We start from the raw sequence: 19,785 nt of genomic DNA, 5'->3' as shown, positions 1-19,785 counted from the left end.
CAGAAATCCTGAAACCAATGGAGTGTGTTTTGGGCCCCTCCGAGGAAACAGAAACAGCCTATTTGCCTAAAGCAACTTATTGCCACCATGGTGGAGTTTTTAGAAATTGCTTGCCGAACCCCTTCAGATCCATTGAGTGTAGCATCGCAGGCCCCATCTATGCAGTGGATGTGGTATGTTTGGCAAAGAGGATAGATACAGTGGTGTGCTGCTTTTCACACCATTTCTAGAAATGTCTTATGTGTTTGATGCTCTCACATGGCAGGAGCCCAGTGAATGCTGTCCTGGGTTTGACAGCAACAAAATGACAACACAGCCCCGGTCCAGCCTAACCTAACAGAGCTCTACTACACAGGATGCCACTGTGTGTCACTGGGCACACTGGGGCCCCGTGAGGGAATACGTATAGTAGGCCTACTGGTAATACACAGTCCATTGGCCATAAGTGTAACCGACGTAAGAAATCCGACCTCCACGATGAGAGGTGGCATTCCGGCATTTGTGTGGTATGCAGTAGTACTATTCCTACAACTGACACAGCCATGTCCGAAAATACCCTGCAACCAGCTTGCTGAAGCGCTTGCATAGGCTACATTTACATACATTTGCAGTCGTGCTGCCCCCTCTTGCCAATGTTCACCAGTAGTGAAAAGTATAGGTATATGGAACGGGTCCATCCAAACAGTCAAGAAAGCTCTTACACAATTACAATGTGTTTGTGGCAAAACGGTGTAAATTAAGGTCCATTAAGAAATGTGTGCGCATCAATACATTTTGTGACCAAAAAAGCTTGGATTTCTTCTTGATTTTTCCTCGAAGGCATCCGACATCATCCTCCTTTTCCCCCTTTCCTTTCACATTCAGGACCGTTTTTTACTCTCCAGCTCCTCATTCAGGCCCCATCTGCTGTAGTCCCATAAATCACTGCACCGCACTGCTTTCAAGTTTATTCTGGCATGTGTCTTTTGTGCCATTGGCTGCACGAACACCAACACCCATCCGCGTGGTTGGTGGGTTTAGGGGAGGAACTAGATCACTGGCCTCAGTGACACCCCACCCCACCCCCTTATCCACCCCTCTTAGTGAGTGTGTGATTTTTTTTTGATTTTTTTTGTTTGCCTTGATGCATCCATAGTGTATAGTGTGTCGGTGTAGAGCGGCTGAAGTCTGTGCATGGAGGTAATAGCAGCTTTTATTGCTAACAGCTGTTGTTGGTTGCATTGGAACATTACAACAACGATCTTACCGGCACTGCTTGGCTCCGCATAGCAGTGTGCTGTTCTGTGGGTTCAGTTTTGGTGCAAGGAAGAGGGAAGATTCCAGAGAAAAGAAGCTACAAAATCCTGTGCATTTTCCAAACCCACATTATATCTTTTTTTTCTTTGACTTTATCTTTGTCTTTATCTCCGTCAATGACTGTTTTGTCTTCTGCAAGAATGTGTATCCCGGTAGTTGAATGGCCTTGCAAAAGCTGACACTGGGTTGCTGTTTTACCATCTTGTCTGAGTAAACAGTGGATAAAACTACATGCAATGTCAGCTGGACCTTCCGGACTATGTCCCCTTTCAAGGATTATTTACCAGTCCCGATAGTCAAAAGTGCAGAGGGTTTGTTGCCCTGAGAAGAAATACACTACCATTGAAGTTATATTGGCTTTTTAATTTTACTTTCATCACCATTAAAAACATAATTTAATCACAAAGAAGACTGACTGTAGCCTGATAATGCACACCACTTCACCAGTGACACGTTGTAACTAGTCATGGAAAAGATTTTGCTATCCTATTACCACACTACAACGACATTACACAGTCTTTATAGTCATACATTACGACTTGTTCATTGGTGCACTGCTAACAGCAAATATACTGTATAACGGGGGATATGTCTTAAGTTAATTCACTCTCTTTTGAAAATGTTCTGTTTTCGGTCCTGCCGTGGCCAAATGGTACGGCACTCATCTACCATGCGACTGACCCGGGTTAGATTCCCGGCCCATGTCCTTTGCCGGCCCTTCCCCGTCTCTCTCTCCCCACTCGCTTCCTATCACCACCTTCAATGTCCTGTCATAAAAAAGTCGAAAATACCAAAAAAGTAAATTAATTAAAAAAAAGAAAATGAGCTGTTTTCCTCATCAAAGAAATTATCGTTTATCATTTTCCATACCCACAGTAACTCTATAGATCCACAACATTACAAAGACATTTTATGTCAAAACATTGTGAAATTACCTCACTTTTCAATCATAGACATTACAATACATTAGATATTTATTTCTCTTATAATTAATTAATTGTGCCCCCTCAACAGGTGATGCATGCATTCGCGAGGTCTCAATGCATGTCCTGATGATGCATTCGTGATGCATCAATGCGTGTCCTCTATTGCACTGAGAGGACAATCACCACACCATGACGGACAAACCGAAGATACATGTTTTTCTGGGAGCACCATGCCCCTCCCTGGTTGCGTTAGATGTGGCTGCAGATACAGATGCGGATGCGGACGTTCTTGAGGTCTCCAGGGACTGCAAGACCGTAGCGCTGTCTTGGGATCAGGGCCGGTTAAGGCCCAAGACGGACCACCGAGGGGTGCAGGTGAACCCCGATTCAGTGGAGGCCAACGTGCCTGCGGGGCAGGTAGACGGTGTGGATGTGGATGTGGATGCCCGCCACAGTCCTCACCCAGAACCAGGGACATTCGCCGAACATTCAGCATCAGTGTTTGAGGAGGATGGAGGCAATAAGCTAATAAGTCCCAGGTCTTCATCCACCCCCTCTGATCTCTGTGCTCAGAAAGAACCTCTGCAGACAGAAAAACCTTTATCACAGGACTATAATGATAATGATAATGATGATGTTCATGATGATGCTGATGATGATGATGAGCTTTGCCCAGAGTCTCTACAGCTCTACCTGGACAGGTGCTTTGCTCTCGGCCAACCTCAGACCACCTCCGATGCCCAGCACTGCTCTGTCTCTCTGGAGACCGAGTACCTGAGTGTGTGGACCAAGAGCCAGGCCCTTCTCATCAAGAGGACAACAGGGCTTCCCCAAGAGCCCTCGCTGCCTGTGGCAGGTGGGTCCCCGCACACGCCCACACAGACCCAGCTCACCCCAGTCATCTCCAGGCCTTCCCCTGAGCTCTACAGCCCCCGCTCCAGCCCCGGGGGACAGTCCCTGGGTGGGACGCTGCAGGGCTCCCTGGATGTATTCTCTGAGTTGCTGAGTCCGAGGCGACAGCAAGAAGGGGGCGTGATGCTGCAGAGGACGGCAGATGGCCTTCTCTGCACCCAGGGGAGCCCCGTAGTAGGTCACGCCAGCCGTCAATCATCTCAGAGATTGGTTCGCCCCTCCTCCCCCTCCTCCTCCTCGCCCAATCAGGATGCGGCGCAGACTCCACCTGGCCAATCGGCACACAGCTCACCGGTGTCGCCGGCCAGGAAGAAGAGAAAGCTCTCACCGTCAGCCACCACGACACCTGATCGCCAGGCTGCGGAGCCGAGGGCATGGGGTGGTTGTGTACCAGCAGGCCCGTCCACTCTCCTGGCCAGGTGCAGGGCTCCCGGGGTGCAGTACTCCATCCTGGTCGCCGTGGTGCACCCTTCTCACCTGCAGGAGATAAGAATGAAGACGGGGGCGGCAGCAGGGAGTTCAGTTCCCCTGGCAACGCTGGTAGTCACCGACCAATCGGACGTGGAGATGAAGCTGGTGATGTGGCGGACGGCTGCGTTCTGGGTTCTAACCGTGCGGCCGGGAGACGTGCTTCTCATGACAGGTATGTGAGGTGCACAGGTATGTGCTGCTCAATTTCCTTCACGATCAGTAAAGACTAGAAAAGCACTAGTAGAGAGTATCGTACTTAATTGATCCCAAAGGAAATCAAGTTAAGGCCGTGCTCTGCAGATCTTGTTGGAGCAGCTGTGGCCTGATGGTTAGGCAGGTAGGCAACATCAGAGGGTTGCACGTTTGAATCCCACCCTTACCTCCCCCTACACCCCCATGCACGGCTGAAGTGCCCTTGGACAATGCAAACAATACCCTGTAAATAACTGTAAGTTGCTTTGGATAAAAGTATCAGCTAATTGTAATGTAATAATGTGATCTCAAGTTATTAATTACTCAATTAAGCAATGGCTGACTCGTGAGGAGTGATTCATTACCGGTAATGTGCATATAGTTGTTAAATTCAGTGCTAAAAGGACGAGTAAAAACTAAAGGTAAAAAAATAAATAGTTTCCGCACTTCCAGGTCACCTATCTGATTAATCGGTAGACCTGTGTACTTGTGCTACAATCAGCTAATTCTGCGCTGGTGGGATCAGGTTTGTGGTGGGTTCTTGTAGGTTTTTTGTGTTTTTCAGTAACAGCACAGTCTATCTACTTCATTAGGTACAATGGAGTAAATGGTTTAACAGCTATGTAATGTCATGTGCTAGTGTTGTACTTACACCATGACATTTACTTTTGCTTTTGACACCTCTGCTCGTCACCCACCCTACCACCCAAGGTAGCCTGCCAACCTGTGGCGTTTTTTGTATTGGATGGGTCAGGTTTGTGTATAGACCTTTTCCCCTCCATTTCACTCAAATTAAAGCTTAAAATTATCAGCGATGTTTCAGCGAGCTATCACACTAATGTACCTTCCTGTACCTAAAAACAACACGAGTCCAGAGAAGGTCAGAAAGTGCCTGGGATGCCTCAGGTTTTGAGCTCTTCCGGCCCCGGGGCTTCTTTGGACACACAGGGCCTTAGCTCCAAGTGGAAGTCACTGTAGACTGCTTCGGGGCCCCAAGCAAACCCCAGCACTGCTATATATAAATCTGCAAAACTGCTTGCCACCTCCGTAATGTAAAGGTCGCCTGTCCTATGGGGCCCTTTTAACTGCCCGGGGACCCCAGCCCGTTGCACGTGTTGTGTGTGTGTGTGTGTGTGTGTGTGTGTGTGTGTGTGTGTGTGTGTGTGTGTGTGTGTATGTGTGTGTGTTCCTGTCTGTCTGTGTGTATGTCCTATATGTCGGTCCCATCATCTCAAGTTCCATGTGTGGCAGAAGGTTAGCACGCCAAAAGTGAATAGATAAACAACAAGAACAGTCCGTTCACAGTAGCGCCTAGCCTTCCCAAAAACAAAATTGCAAACATTGTAAGATGGTAAATATTTTGTGTTTACTTCCATATAACCTATATCCTTAGTATGTGCGTTTCTCACCAAACACACATCCTGTTCTCCTTCCACTGGGCCGTGCAGGTGTGAAGGTGCATGAGGACAAGTGGAGAGGAGAGACGGTGCTGCAGTCCACCTACAGCAGCAGACTGCTCAACCTGGGACCCGTCATCAGCAACCTCTCTCCCTCAGGTGAGACCACACACCTGTACCACCAGCAGCCATTGGAACGTAAATACAGTAAGTTGACCTGGTGCATTAAGTTTGTAAGTTGATTGAACTTGAGAAAGCCTCACATTGTGTTAGGTCTCGAGTTGAGTTAACTTACAACACAAGGCAGCAGGAGAACTTACGCACTTTTCTCCATTTTGCTGGCTTGAAATGTTTTATAGTGCACTGACTAGACCAGAGCTGTCAAACACATTTTAGTTCAGGGGCTACATACAGTCAATTTGATCTCAAGTGGGCCGAACAAGTAACGCAATTACAAAACATCCCAAATTTCTGCTTCGTATCAGAATCACTTTGCTCATCTTGAAATAAATGGCAGCAGGTACATTATGAACATTGGCTGTAAATGGTGAGCAAAGAAGGCAAGTTCGTTGCTTTTTTGTTCATACTGAAAACTTGAAATCTCAAATACCTGCAGGACTATTGATTTACCTTTTTTCTGACGTTCTTATTTTTTTTCTGTCTGTAAGTCTGGGGCTGGATTAAACCATCTGCCGCCTGGGCCATATGTTTGACACCCCTGGACTAGACACACCTCTCCCTGTAGATTCAACACAGATTACAAACCTGTCAAGTGAGCATAGACTGAATGTGCAGGGTAGTACAATATGTGCAGGCAGGATTTCCTCAATCATGTTATATTGAAAGGTGGCCATCTTCCATCTTGACTAAGTGCCCTGAAGAATTTTGAGGGGCACAAGTGAACGTTTGTTGTTGAACTTCAGAGAATCTGCTATCTCGTTTGTCTTCCACTTGAAATTATGTTTTAATCTGTGAAAAGGATGTTACAGTATGTTATCCCATGGAAATAAACATATTCATCTAATATAAACCATCCTGTTGGGTAGCCTAAGCACTTGTTTTTACATACGTACACAGATTTCCAATCAGTCTCTCATCCGGTCGATAATGACAGGGCTGATAATTAGCCGGTTTACACCATGTCTGAAGAACGTAGACACAACAACCAGGGCTGGCTGCCTGCATTGAAATGAAGGTCGCACAAAAGTTATGATGACATTGGTGCCATGGCTGGGTAGTATTCTGTAGTCTGGATTTGTTTTGTTCATTTTTGCACACTGTGGTGCGAAACACAAGGATTCCGCGTAGACCATTACCAGTAATGGTAAGGGTCTGTGCTCCCAAGGTTGGGTCTAAGCCTGAAGTTCTCAACCTTTTTTGAACAAACACCGCCTTGACTTCATCATAAGCCTCCCAACACCCCCTTGACCTCATCATAAGACTGCCAGCAACACCTTGGTATTAAAAAATAAGATAAGCTACTGGCTCCCCATTTTGCAACTGAGTGCCCATTTGTCTGCTGTCTCCTTCTCAATATCCCCCTCTAAGGGCTCATTGGCGCCCCCTGTAGAGCCCCCGCTGAGAAACATTAGTCTAAGCATTTCAGACAGGTTCGGTTTATGAATTTCTGAGAAAAGAAGATGCATAAAGTACTTTGCCTTGGTAGGGCAGTAATGATAAGGACTGCACTACTATTGTGGCTAAGACCAAGTATTTGAGATTAAGGCGAAGTGTTTGAGATATCTATAAGATCTTCAAACAACTATGTGTAATGAAAATGTCTGAGTTTCAGCGTTTGTGTAGCTATTGAGGGAAAAAGGGGATGTATTTGCACACTGCTTGCACATTCTTCATTTATTTGTTATGAAGAGAGCAATGTTTTCCCTCGGGTATGCCTTTTTGGATTTGGCACCTGCTGAAGTTGCTCTCTTGAATACTCACGCCCTGCTCCACTACACTTTGTATTTATTTATTTTTTATATACGTATATTTACTGGCCCTTTACACTTTTATTATACAGACAATACAGTAAAAGAGAGAGGAAATGAGTGGGGAAAAAGATGGGAAAGGATCGGGAATCGAACCTGGGTCCCCAGAGTAATGGTACGGCACACTAGCCCTAGAAAAGAGCACTAATGCTCTTTTTGAAAGTTGTTTTTCTTGGTTTTTTGGCATCCATGACAAATCCATGTTGACATGATCATCCACAAAGACTTAATGATCAAAAGTGATAATAATGGCCCAGTTGGTATTTCCTCATGCCCCACGGGCTATAATCTGCTATAATCTGGCACATTTATGTATGTATTTATGTATGTATGGACATGCTCATTAACGTGCAGTCAGTTGAAGGAGAGGATTGTGCACATCCCAGGAAAAGGTGCAGGGCGAAGGCCAACTGTAGTTTTCAAAGTGAGAAGTCCGCACACTTAAAATCCTTTTTTGTCTTTTATTATTTCATGGCTGGATTACGTTTCGACTTCAACAGTCTTCATCAGATTCTCAATAATGTGTAATGCCAATGTCCTGAAAATGTTTTAAAAAGTAAACTAAAATGTCTGTGCATGCTTCTGTTAATGGGTTAATATCTTACTTCTGTGGTGCGTCCTCCTCAGTGCCCAAGGCGGTGAACAGGCGTACTCTGGGTGAGCTGTGTGCTCATCTTCGCGAGCGGCGCCCCCTTCTGCTCTCCACACCTCACGGCGGCCATCGGGACCTGAGCACCGTCCCCTACGCCAACCTGCAAGCCCTGCGGCCCGACACCCTGGTCCACGCTGTGCTGCGCGTCACTCACACCAACATGGTGACGGGTACTGTACCACTTTATATTCATAAGCTGACCACCAGGCACTTAGGCAATGCATCCTGTGTTTGTGTGTGTGTGTGTGTGCGTGTGCGTGTGCGTGTGCGTGTGTGTGTGCGTGCGCGTGCGCGTGTGTGTGCGTGTGTGTCTGTGCAATACATCCTGTGTGCGTGTGGGCAAGAACAAAACCACTGTGCAGATTCAGGAAGTTACTCAATAGTCTATCATCAGTAATTTCAGCTTCAAACAGTCAACTAAGGGCACAGCATGTTTAGGTTAGCATTAAAGGGACACTGTGTGAGATTTTTAGTTGTTTATTTCCAGAATTCATGCTGCCCACTCACTAATGTTACCTTTTTCATGAATACTTACCACCACCATCAAATTCTAAGTATTCATTATGACTGGAAAAATTGCTGTTTTCATACACGAAAAGGGGTATCTTCTCCATGGTCCGCCATTTTGAATTTCCTAAAATAGCCATTTTTAGCTGCAAAAATGACTGTAATTGGACCATACTAGAAAATATTTGTTTATTACTTAGTAAACTTTCATGTAAAGATCAAATTTGGCAATAGGGAGCATAGTTTCAATGAGCAGCATAGTTGCAGTACCTTTTTTGACCATTTCCTGCACAGTGTCCCTTTAAAGCTATTCATTTACTTAATGTCATTTACTCATTATACACAGACTATTGAAATATCCGGATGGCAATGTTTTAACAGTATTACCTCAAGCATGAAATATTAGCTTGACATACGTACGTCTCAGTGTAGTGCCTTCCTTCATTTTGCAGTGACCAGCAATTGGCCTTACCCTGCATTCTCTATAACTAACATGCCGTATCTTGTTGCAGCTGCTAATGCTGGTGTTGACAGTGTGTATACATGTGTGTGTGCGCCTGTCCTCAGCGTGGCGTGACGGGGCGCAGGGGATGTCCCGGGCCGCTGGAGTGCAGAGGTGCGTCCTGACTGTAGAGCAGGCAGATGGACACCAGGGGGCGGTGGTGCTGTGGGGAGCGGCGCTGGCATGGCTGGAGCGCATTGACAAGCAGAAAGGTACTGGGATTCTGAACATAGGTGTATGAGGTCGAAGTGCTCTCACTGATGTGATTACAACACTAGTACGTGTTCATAAATAGTTTATATACCAGTTATTCCACTGTAGACCTTGCTATGGCTCAACGGTGGGACACTGCACTGTTACGCCAACGACCCGGGTTCAATGCCCGACCCGGGGTGATTTCCCACTCCTGCCCTGTCTCTCTCCCGCTCATTTCCTGTCCCAGTCTTCACTGTCTTATCCAAATTAAATGTACCTACAGTCGGTACAATAGGTAATACCTACAACTGCACGAACAACCTACTTCTACTCTTACATCACAGACCTCTGCTTTTAAGTGGTTAAACCTCCTTATTAAATGAAATTAGGCACAGTGAATAACAGTTCCAGTACAATTACAATCTAATGGAATATTTCAGAACGAATATCGAAACGAAAATCTACACCGCATTCCACATTATTATGAAAATGAGATTTTCACTAATTTCCCTAAATAATCAATATAAATGACAGTCATAATTTTCAAGTCATCGGCCATGAGAGTACAGTTCAAATGTTTTTGAATGAACCTTCCAATGATAACGGTATTTTTATTTTTTTAAATGAAAAACTTAAAGTGTTTATGAAACGAAAACAAAGTAAAGGAATTTGACCATTTTCAGGACAGATTCTGAAAGTTCTAAGCCTTGTGAATAAAATGGGATATTGTCTGGGTGATATTTTGTCCTAAAAGTCATGTTAAAACGTTCCCAAAAAGTGTTTTTTTGGTGACATGCAAATTTTATGCAAATGATATGCGTGACATAGAAGGGGTGAGTTCACCTCATTCCACCTTGTTCAGATCAATGGCGGCTAGTACCAAAACAAAGCGCAGTGTCAAGCAGTGTGTTGCTGGAGGGCCGAACGGTGCCAGCTGCAAAAATGGCTACTTGACAGAAGGAATATCTTTGCACAAGTTCCCTTCTGTGAAGAATGATGGAACTGTGGCCGACAAGGAGAAGGCTAAATCAAGCTAGGGCTCTGTGGATCCAATGCATGGTTTTGAAGCCAGCTCGTGAACACTGTTGTACTCTGCACATTTCCACCCCTTGTGCTTCACCACAAATGTGGAGGTCGCGGACATGGTTGGACTGAAGAGAATGCTATTGCCTCAAGCAGTTCCAACAATTGACATCGCCGGCGTGCAGACTGAAACTGCCCCTGTAACTGCTCGGGCACGAAGACAGGTGAGTGCACTGCTTTGCTTTAGGCTACTCGTTTTACCTTGTCCATCTGCTTTGTATGTTGTTTTCAGGAAAGGGTAATGCACATTACATGCCAAACCGATGCGAATGCTCTCGGAATATGCACTTTTTATTGATTGCCATTCAACTGGTCAATAAATTGGTTTTGGGAGGATATCCGCACATCAGCATGGTGCTCTCAGTCGAGGACAGCCAACTCACAGATTGGGCTACTGCTTAGCGAATAAACAGAAATGCACATAGCGTAGGCCTACTTTGAAGCGTTGATTGTTTGTTTTTAGTATTGTGGTGCACGTGTGGCTGACGTTTGGACACACCTCGTCCTCAGAGTCCGGCTGAGGGACACGCGACGCCTGTGACTTTGAGCACAAAAAATAATAATAATGATAAACGCTAAAAATATGCTGAGGACTCAGGCTATATAGGGCGTTTTTCCAACAGCCTAATACCTCCGTTTTTTCTCTAGTTGATGATATTTTTGCATGTAGCCTACATGCCAAAATGCCCCCCATTTGTCAACAAATACACACGCCATGTCATCTGTGGGTCATGGCAAAGCGCCCTTAGCAACCGTAACCATAAACAAAACGAACTGTCAGGCTATGTCAACAATCGTCACTTCGCCTGTCAGACATGTCACTTTCTGCAGATGTATCAGTGCCTCTGAAATAGATTTGTGCTGCTGTTTTTTTTTCTCATGAGGTTGGATGTGTGGTTTTTCGACACGCTGATGTTTGTATCAGAATTTTGGTTCCTTTATAAGATGTGGGTCCATCAAATGTGTGTTGTTTTCTCAGATCGCCATACTAGCAAACCAGGGACTCCCCTCTATGATGTCACAGCCCAGCTCATTAGTCACACCAAATTTCACAGAATTCACACTTTGAGTTGCCATTTTCACAAGTTCCTCCAGGATGATTGGGTTCAAAGTCTCATCGATGCTATCAGAAAAAACAAGGCTTTAATGGGAATGACCGTTTGTTTTCGTTTCATAAACACTTTAAAATGCTCTGTTCCAAATTATTACGCAAAACAGTTTTGTAGTGTTGTAAAGAAGTGAAAATGTGAAAAAAGAAAGAAATTTGGATTACAACAGAACAGTTTAAATTCTACCTCACCAGACACAACAGCATTCATTTTCAATGGGGTTTTATTTCTGGTGAGGTAGAATCAGAGACGTTCTTAATGCAATTTTAGAATAGAGAATCTTTGGTAGAATGTCCACTCCATACCACCAAAGCACCAAAATGTGGCATTGAAATCTATGGGGATATTGCAGGGCTTGACACTGGCACCTGTAAACCGGACAAATGCTGGTAAAACTTGACTGTGGCTAGTAACAATTTCAGTGTCACTAGCCAATCGGCTCATCTATTTTGCCCCTTGTGTAGCAATGGTTTGTATTTAAGTTAAAGAAAAAGCTCAGTTATTCTGTTTCAATTTGTTTGATTTATTTCCATGTACAGTAGAAAGCTATGCACCCATCTTCGTGCTTTAGCAACTTATCTTCTGAAGTTAGATGTACAGTATCATGATAAAGAAAAGAATAATATCAAATTTGTGGCTAATAGAATAGCTGAATGACTAGTGACTCTGGAAAAACACGCCACAGTGGCACTGACAGCAAAGCATCAAGGATATCTGGGCTTCCATAACTCCCATGCAATGCCCTGCCATTGACTTCAATGTTAAACGCAGCATTCCAGTGACTAAGGCAAAGAGCTTAGCATTTGCATAATGATTTGGAATGCGTTGTACTTGCATCTTAAATATACAATTAAACAAAACATTTCCTTCTTCCTTCTTCCTTCATTCCTCCCATTCATGCGTGTGTGTGTCTTCTTCTTCCCCCCCCCGCACTACACCTGTGCAGAGGCATTGTGGCATTTCCGGATGCTTCTGGTGAGGCAGGATATGACATCGCGTCTCCTGGAGCTGCACTCCACCCCCTGGGGCTCCTGTGAGCCTCTGCCTCCCGGGGACAGCCGAAGGGCCGAGTTCCTCAAGCCCTCTCAGACCAAGAGCAAGACCAGCACGTCCTGTGTAGAGATCGATCTGCGCACCCTCCTCTCACAGAAATACACAGGTAGGGTGGGCCTACTTTTAAAAGTCTGCCATCCAGTTCAGTCATGGGAAGGCATGGCCTAATGGTTAAGGAGGTGGTCTTAAGATCAGATGATTGTAGGTTCAAATTCCCATTCCCATCCCTACCTCTCCCTACACCTCCACCCATGGATGGAGTGTCATTGAGCAAGACTGCTGAGGTGTAGTGTAGTCTAATGTAATGTCTTGGCTTTCCTGTCATATGGGACAGTGTCAAATTGTGGTTAAGCAGAATAGAATGTGTGATGTGTTAACAAGGGCGGTTACATGATGGATAAATCATACTCTTCTCTACATGCACAGAGTATTCCGTGTGCAATTAATGCCCCCCATCTTCTCCTCAATCCAGGGGACGTGGAGCTGAGAGCCCAAATAACAGGCTTCCAGTTCCAAGGCAGCCCATCCCAGCAGCACGCCTGGCGGGTGATGGACAGCACCTTCAGCCCTGAGAGGATCCTGGAAGTGGTGTCGGGAGATGTCACGTTCACCGGTTGTGGCCGCTGTGCTGTGGAGCTGGACACCGATGACAACGGCATCTACAGACCCTGCTACCCGTGTCTGCCCCACACCACCGTCAAGCAGTACTACAGGTCAGCCATTACCAGAGGTGCCAAAAGTAAATGTTAAAGTATTGTAAATTCATGGTGTAAGTACAACACTAGTACATGATATTACATAGCTGTTACGCCATTTACTCCATTGTTACTGATCCCACAGAGCGCAGGCAGCTGATGGCAAAACAAGTCCACAGGTCTACTAATGGTTACTCAAGATAAGTTACCGGTGTTGGGAGGAAACTGTTTGTTTTTTAAGTTTTACTTTTGACATCTCTGGCCAATGCCACTGCTATTTGTGCCTACCCTCAAAGTAGGCTATGCTGCTCTTTGGAACTACGTACACTTGCCGATTTCAAGTCTATCACCTATTACGAGCTAGTTTGACCGCAACAGACAAAATGAATGTTTGAATCTGACTAGCACAGGTCAGCTGTAGCGGCATGAGGACTGATACACCACTGTATTGAGGGAAGAGCCAGGCCAAAATCATCAACAGTCCTTTGGGCAAATGCCCTGTATGCCTTATGTCCAATCCAGCCATGCCTCTCTCTCCTAACCATACCCTCTCTTCTCTTCACTTCCCTACCACAATAACGGCTAAATAGCCCAAACAACATACTTAAAGTCTCCATTTAATGTCACTGTCACCTTCCAAACCAATGTGGTGCAAAACTTCAACAAGTGTTCCAAATGGGAGGATGTGCTTCTGAAGCTGGCCCCTGGATGCCAAGAGGGCTTCTAAGTGCAACCACACGATCACAGAGTCTCTGTCAGACCAGATCAGAGAAGCATTGTCTCCTAGCAACCGAGAGCCTCTCGGTCTGTGCAGCTACATCAAGTGACTCATTAAAGAGGCTGTACAGCTGGAGGCTGACGAGAAGAAACTCGCACCGAAGTCTTGAGTGCATTGCTTTTTTATTCCACTGATAATGAAGATCAAGTTGAACATGGGTGGTAAAGTCTGGAAGAAGGTTTTTCTTTAACAGGGATTTGAATCAAATGAGATTTGAGATTTTTCGCCAAAGCTTTCTGGATGAAACCATCTCTACATAGCCTTTTCTACTGAAGTCTTGAGTGAAGCAAGAAAAATGTAAGAAGATACAAAAAAGATGCACAAATGAACGCACCAATAGAATAATACTATGCCTGTAATAATGATGCCTAATGCTGAACACTACAAAACAGCTTGACTGTTTAGGCGTCATATGCAATGAAAGATGGGATCTTGTGTGTCACAGTGCCTAAGCAGATGTTCTAAGAAACTGACTGAAAAGTTGCTGATTATTAATATAATACTTTGTAGATGCAGGTGTTTTCACAGCTCACTTAATCCCCAACAGTGGGCTTCATTTTGACCATTTGAAATGTTTGCTATCTGTGCATTGCTGTGCTGTGTTGTGCCTTGAACTATCAGCACTCAAGAGATTCAAGAGAGATTCAAGATTTTAGTGCCAATGCAATGTCAAAAGGCAACGAAATTGTGTTTTGGGTACAATACTTAGTAGCAGCATTGTTTTCAAGTAAAGTGAATAAGAGTTTAAAGTGACAGCAGTGCTTGACCCCCCAGCTCCCCCTCCATCCCACTTAAAGTGCATGATGCTCGACAACCCCCCCCAAACACACACACACACACACACACACACACACACACACACACACACACACACACACACACACACACACACACACACACACACACACACACACACACACACACACACACACGAATACACACACGCGCACAGACCCTGAAGTGTCCAAAGGATAGCATTTTAGGCAGTAATGTTCCTCAGCAGTCCTGCAAATTCAAAAGTCTAATGGCCTTGTGGTATAAGCTGTTGGCCAGTCTTTTAGTCTGCCTCTGAAGGGACCTGTACCTTCTACCTGAGGGAAGCCGTTGGAACAGTGATAGGCTGGATGGTGGTGGCTGTCGCGCAGGATGTTCTGCACTCTCCGTAGATAGCACATGGTGTAGATGGTACTAATCTCTGGGAGAGGCATTCCAGTGATTTCCCCTGCTGTTTTCACCACACGCTGGAGTGCCTGCTGATCTGCTTCGGAGGAGCTATAGAACCACACTAGGAACCCATAGGTTCACTCCGCTGAGCTGTGCTAAACTGTGTTTAACTCAAGTGGCAACCGGTCACGTAATGAAGCCAATATTTTTCTGTTATGGCTGGGGCTAGACGTTTGCAGTCTTTCAGGCTCCAGAAGTTTGAAAATCTCATTGAGTGTTTTCATGGTCACTTTCAGCCATTTAACCCATTTTGTCCTAAGCCCTTTTTGGGAAAGGGTGCCCCCCTCCTATTAAATCCTAAATTTCTCAGCCTCCGAAGCACATACAAGTATGAAATGAGTTACTTTAAAAAGCCAAGACTCCCCCCTTGCATTGTAATGTGTTCATTCAGCTCTAACATACCCACATAGTTAATAAAACAGCTAAAATCTCCAAAATCCTGAAAAACCCTTATATGTGTCTCCAGGACACAATGGGCGAACTGAGACCTGTGACGCATAGGCCTATGTGAACACTCCAAGTGTAGGCTACCCAGACCCCTCGGAAGTGAACCTACTGAGGCATTTATTTACATGGTCTCGTGTCTGTATGGTTCGCTTATGAGTCCTGACAAGTTACACTTGTGACAAGGTGTAATCACTGAATGAGAGGTCTAGAGGAGCGGGTGTGATCAAAAAGAGCACTGACACACCATAAAAGCCTAACGGGACCAGAAAGAGCAGCCGGTTCTTTTTGTAATACACTCACCATGTGACCAAAAACAGAAATGAGTCCGTCAGCTATGTCTGTTCATTTTTTCCGTGTGTTTGGATCACTTAAAAGGGACGAGGTATGAAAATACCCATAGACTCCAATGTTAAACAGACAATTTTCACACTGCCAAAAAACATACATGCAGCTTGGTTCAAAGATCATTTACCCCCCTGACATTTTTATTGATACTGTATGCACAACAGCCATATATTATTGTGACTAGTGTTTTAAACGCTTTCCATTGATTGTACACATAGGCAAGTTTTACAAACTACAGTATTGTGAGCGTGCTTGGCAGTGCTTGCATGTTTGGCAGTAGAAACCTGTTCCTCCAGACAGATACTGTACTATACTGTGGCCTCGTTTACATCAGAATTCAGAAATAACACAATTTAACTCTGAATAAAACTTAATAACGCTTTGAAAGCGTCATGTAAACACTTAACAATTCTGAATTGAATGAAAGGGCAATGTAAACTTGATGTAGTGCAACTATTTAGTTGTGTTGTGTTGTCCTGAGTTGTGTTGTGCTGTGGTGCGTCTTCCAGGCCGGTGGTGCTGACGGTGAAGGAGGGAGAGCTGCAGGTGTGTGTCCAGGTGCCTCCTCCTCTGGTACAGAAGGTGCTCCTCAACACTCCCCCCGACAAACTCAGCAAGTCAGTTGGTGAGTCAACACAAAGTTCTCAGATTCTCTTCAAAACACACAAGCACACACAGACGCACAAGTACACACACAGGGATACACACGCACGCACGCACGCACGCACGCGCACACACACACACACACACACACACACACACACACACACACACACACACACACACACACACACACGCACGCACACACGCACGCACGCACGCACACACACACACACACAAAAGCCAGTGGATGAGTGAACATCTCTGCACCCCTGCTTTCTTTATATTGCCCTGTGAAAGAAAAATATAGGAGCATAATAATGAACACAGACACTAACAAAATGCCTTTGAAGTGGTCACATTACTCTTACACATATATATGAATTAAAACATCCCTCACTTGCTGTGCATTTGAAATTGTCTGGGAGCACAGAGCAAAGTGCAGTAACAGCACAAAAAATGTACATGTAAACTGAGAGAATGGCTTCACAGTTGTCACACTACCAACTCAAACGTGTATAATAGCTGTGATGTTCACTGTATGTCCTTAAAGCTGCATTGTGCAGGAAATGGTCAAAAAAGGTACTGCAAATATGCTGCTCATTGAAACTGGGTTGATTGCCTATTGCCAAATTTGATCTTTTCATGAAAGTTTACTAAGTAATAAACTAATATTTTCTAGTATGGCCCAAGTACAGTCATTTTTGCAGCTAAAAATGCCTATTTCTGGAAATTCTAAATGGCAGACCACGGAGAAGATCCCCCTTTTCATGTATGAAAAGTCATAATGAATGCTTAGCATTTGATGGTGGTGGTAAGTATTCATGAAAAAGTTAACATTAGTGAATGGCTAGCATGCATTCTGGAAATAAACAACTAAAAATCTTACACAGTGCACATTTAAGAAGAAACAAGAGATTTAGTTACACAACAAACATTGTGTTATACATTCAACTTAAAGTCTAAAGTTAATCTCTGTGCGCTGTCACCAGTTATGTGTACTTATTTGGACAAACAACAAAACTGGGTTTTGCATTTTCAGCTCAACAAAAGCAATCAATCTAGATGGCCTGTATATGATATATGATAATGTGATTAATATTGAAAACATACAGACATTCATACACATATTCTGTCTCATTGTCGGCCTGTCTCTCTCTCTCTGTCTCTGTCTGTGTCTCTGTCTGTCTCTCTCTCTCTCTCTCTCTCTCTCTCTCTCTCTCTCTCTCTCTCTCTCTCTCTCTCTCTCTCTCTCTCCCTCTCTCACTGTCTCTCTCTCTAGCTAATTTTGCTCTTCTGTTCTCTTCCCTTCAAGTCATCTCTGTGTTTGTGCTGTTTTGACTTGGCTGTCTCTCTCTCTCTCTCTCTCTCTCTCTCTCTCTCTCTCTCTCTCTCTCTCTCTCTCTCTCTCTCTCTCTCTCTCTAACACACACACACACACACACACACACACACACACACACACACACACACACACACACATGCACGCCCCCTTCTGTCATCCATAAACACGTTTGTCACCTGTGTCTGTTGTCTCCTGCCTTGCTGCAGCCCCCTCCTCTGATGTCCGCTTGGGCCGTGTGGTGGCTGACAGGATCCACTGGCTCCTCTCCTCCCCCCGCAGCAGCCTCCTGCTCATGCTGCGCAGCCACATCCAGTGTGATGAGAACAGCATCCCCATCATACAGGACTTCCTGCTACTGGACTTAAGAGAAGCAAAGACATGAAAAGCCGCCCGGACTTTGAATGCCATAAAACACGTAAAGACCTACTGGAGTTAAACACAGCAAACACATGAGGACCTACTGCAGTCAACCCTCTGCCGCAGAGCCTCTGTTAACCATATTGTCACCAAAATGGGAATGATCAAGTCTTAATCGGCTGTCTGCATTGTCATAGCAATATTGTTATGATGTAGTTGAGTGAATAGACCCATTGATGGGCCCATCTGCTGTAAGAGGTTACACAAGGCAAGCACATGAAAAGTTGAAGGTGAAATATGTCATTTTAGTCATGGACAATTGTAACAGAAGTCTTGACAGAGTAAGCTACATTTGATTTTAGTACTGTTGAACTTGAGCAACAGCTAACACATCCAGATATGTTTTTAGACAGACCACAGGCTATGCCTTTTTATGGCACTAAATCACTTAAATTATTTAATACACGAAAGCATTCTTACTGGTGGCGTGAAAAATCATATTTGAACATGGTTATGTATACAAGAAGCATTTAAATAATAAAAAAAACATTTTATACTTGATAATTATCCGCACACTTCAGGTCTATTTTTGTGCAAAGAAGCTTGACTTGACTGCCTGATGAAGTCTGCCTGATGAAGGTCTAAGGACCGAAAGCTTGCAGTCAAGTCAACCTTCTTTGCACAAAAATAGACCTGAAGTGTGCGGATTGTCTTCTTTTTATACAGAAATTTCTACTGAATCCTGCATCTTCTAAACGGATGAGCGGTGGCCTATCACAATGATACTTGTTGATTAACCAAAGCGGTAAAATCATGAAGACCCATCGCTGATTTCGACAGTAGTGGAAAGAGACATTCTGGATCTGCTTTTTTAGATCTGTATTTATATTGGGCACACACGGCCCTCGCTTACAGAATAAATTAATAAAATACATATTTGTAAGAGGTTATTGTCATATTGAAATTGTTTTCTATGTATTATAATAAAGTTGTGATTTCCCTATGCTTCTAATGCCTGATGCTTTTGGAACTCTTGAACTTTCAAACATTGTTTTATGTGTTTATTGTATAGAATTTCAAAATCAAACACTGACATGATAGGTGAAATATACATGTACATATTCAGTAATAAAAGAGTGAGAGATGGGGCCACTCATATTCCTGTGACACACCAAATTTTACCATGCACGTGGACCAACTATTTGAAATGATTTCACGGCTGGGACTGGACATCCCTGCCCTAAGCCATTCTGTTGCTGTGCAGTTTTACAATTTCTGCTAAATAAAAGATAGGCTACAATCTTTTATTTGTGTTGAACTTTAGTTTCCCCTTGTTTGCTAGCAGACTTTTAAAAAAAATGTACGTGCACGCACGCACTTCTCTCTGTTCAGTGCTGCTTCCTGTGTTGTCATGGTTTATCCCTTGAATCTTCTAATCCACACCTGACCTCTCACACATTGCCACACAGTCTTCGCTATGGCACATGGAATGGTTTATGGTGTCCTGCGTAACACTTCGTAATTGAAAATGTATGAGGTTTTGTGTAACTCTATATAGTAGTGTAACCTATGAGGAAGCAGTGGCTTACACTTGTTTTATGAACTTTGCATTGGACTTTGAGACTGGTTCATCAAGTACAGTTTATTTCCTCCCTGGCACGTTGTATTTCAGAATACAGCTTTCATCGTTACAGCCAGCAATGCTACATTC

The 19,785-nt window shown here is 44.3% G+C and overlaps 1 protein-coding gene across 2 annotated transcripts; it reads left to right on the top strand.

Moving 5' to 3' along the window:
- Positions 1 to 1,155: 1,155 nt before the first annotated feature.
- shld2 (shieldin complex subunit 2) lies at positions 1,156 to 19,286 on the top strand. Of its 2 annotated transcripts, XM_063191170.1 has the most exons (9): positions 1,156 to 1,179; positions 2,311 to 3,777; positions 5,246 to 5,353; positions 7,810 to 8,004; positions 8,909 to 9,055; positions 12,177 to 12,389; positions 12,756 to 12,996; positions 16,282 to 16,397; positions 17,924 to 19,286. In XM_063191170.1, exons 2-9 carry the CDS (start codon positions 2,412 to 2,414, stop codon positions 18,097 to 18,099), a joined length of 2,562 nt encoding a protein of 853 aa, XP_063047240.1. In that variant the 5' UTR covers positions 1,156 to 1,179; positions 2,311 to 2,411; the 3' UTR covers positions 18,100 to 19,286. The 2 variants fall into 2 exon arrangements, with proteins under 2 accessions (XP_063047240.1, XP_063047239.1); XM_063191169.1 differs by having other exon boundaries at positions 1,161 to 3,777.
- Positions 19,287 to 19,785: the final 499 nt, after the last annotated feature.

Source organism: Engraulis encrasicolus, chromosome 24 (assembly GCF_034702125.1).
Source record: "Engraulis encrasicolus isolate BLACKSEA-1 chromosome 24, IST_EnEncr_1.0, whole genome shotgun sequence".
NCBI lineage: Eukaryota > Metazoa > Chordata > Actinopteri > Clupeiformes > Engraulidae > Engraulis > Engraulis encrasicolus.
Note: the sequence above shows the minus strand (reverse complement) of the source record. Positions and strands in the feature narration are given on the sequence as shown.

Excerpts from the sequence above, each read along its gene's own strand:
- shld2 (XM_063191170.1), top strand. The coding sequence starts at position 2,412 with ATGACGGACAAACCGAAGATACATGTTTTTCTGGGAGCACCATGCCCC. Across the intron at positions 12,390-12,755 it reads CCTCTCACAGAAATACACAG|GGGACGTGGAGCTGAGAGCC; the intron begins GTAGGGTGGGCC and ends TCCTCAATCCAG. Across the intron at positions 12,997-16,281 it reads ACCGTCAAGCAGTACTACAG|GCCGGTGGTGCTGACGGTGA; the intron begins GTCAGCCATTAC and ends TGCGTCTTCCAG.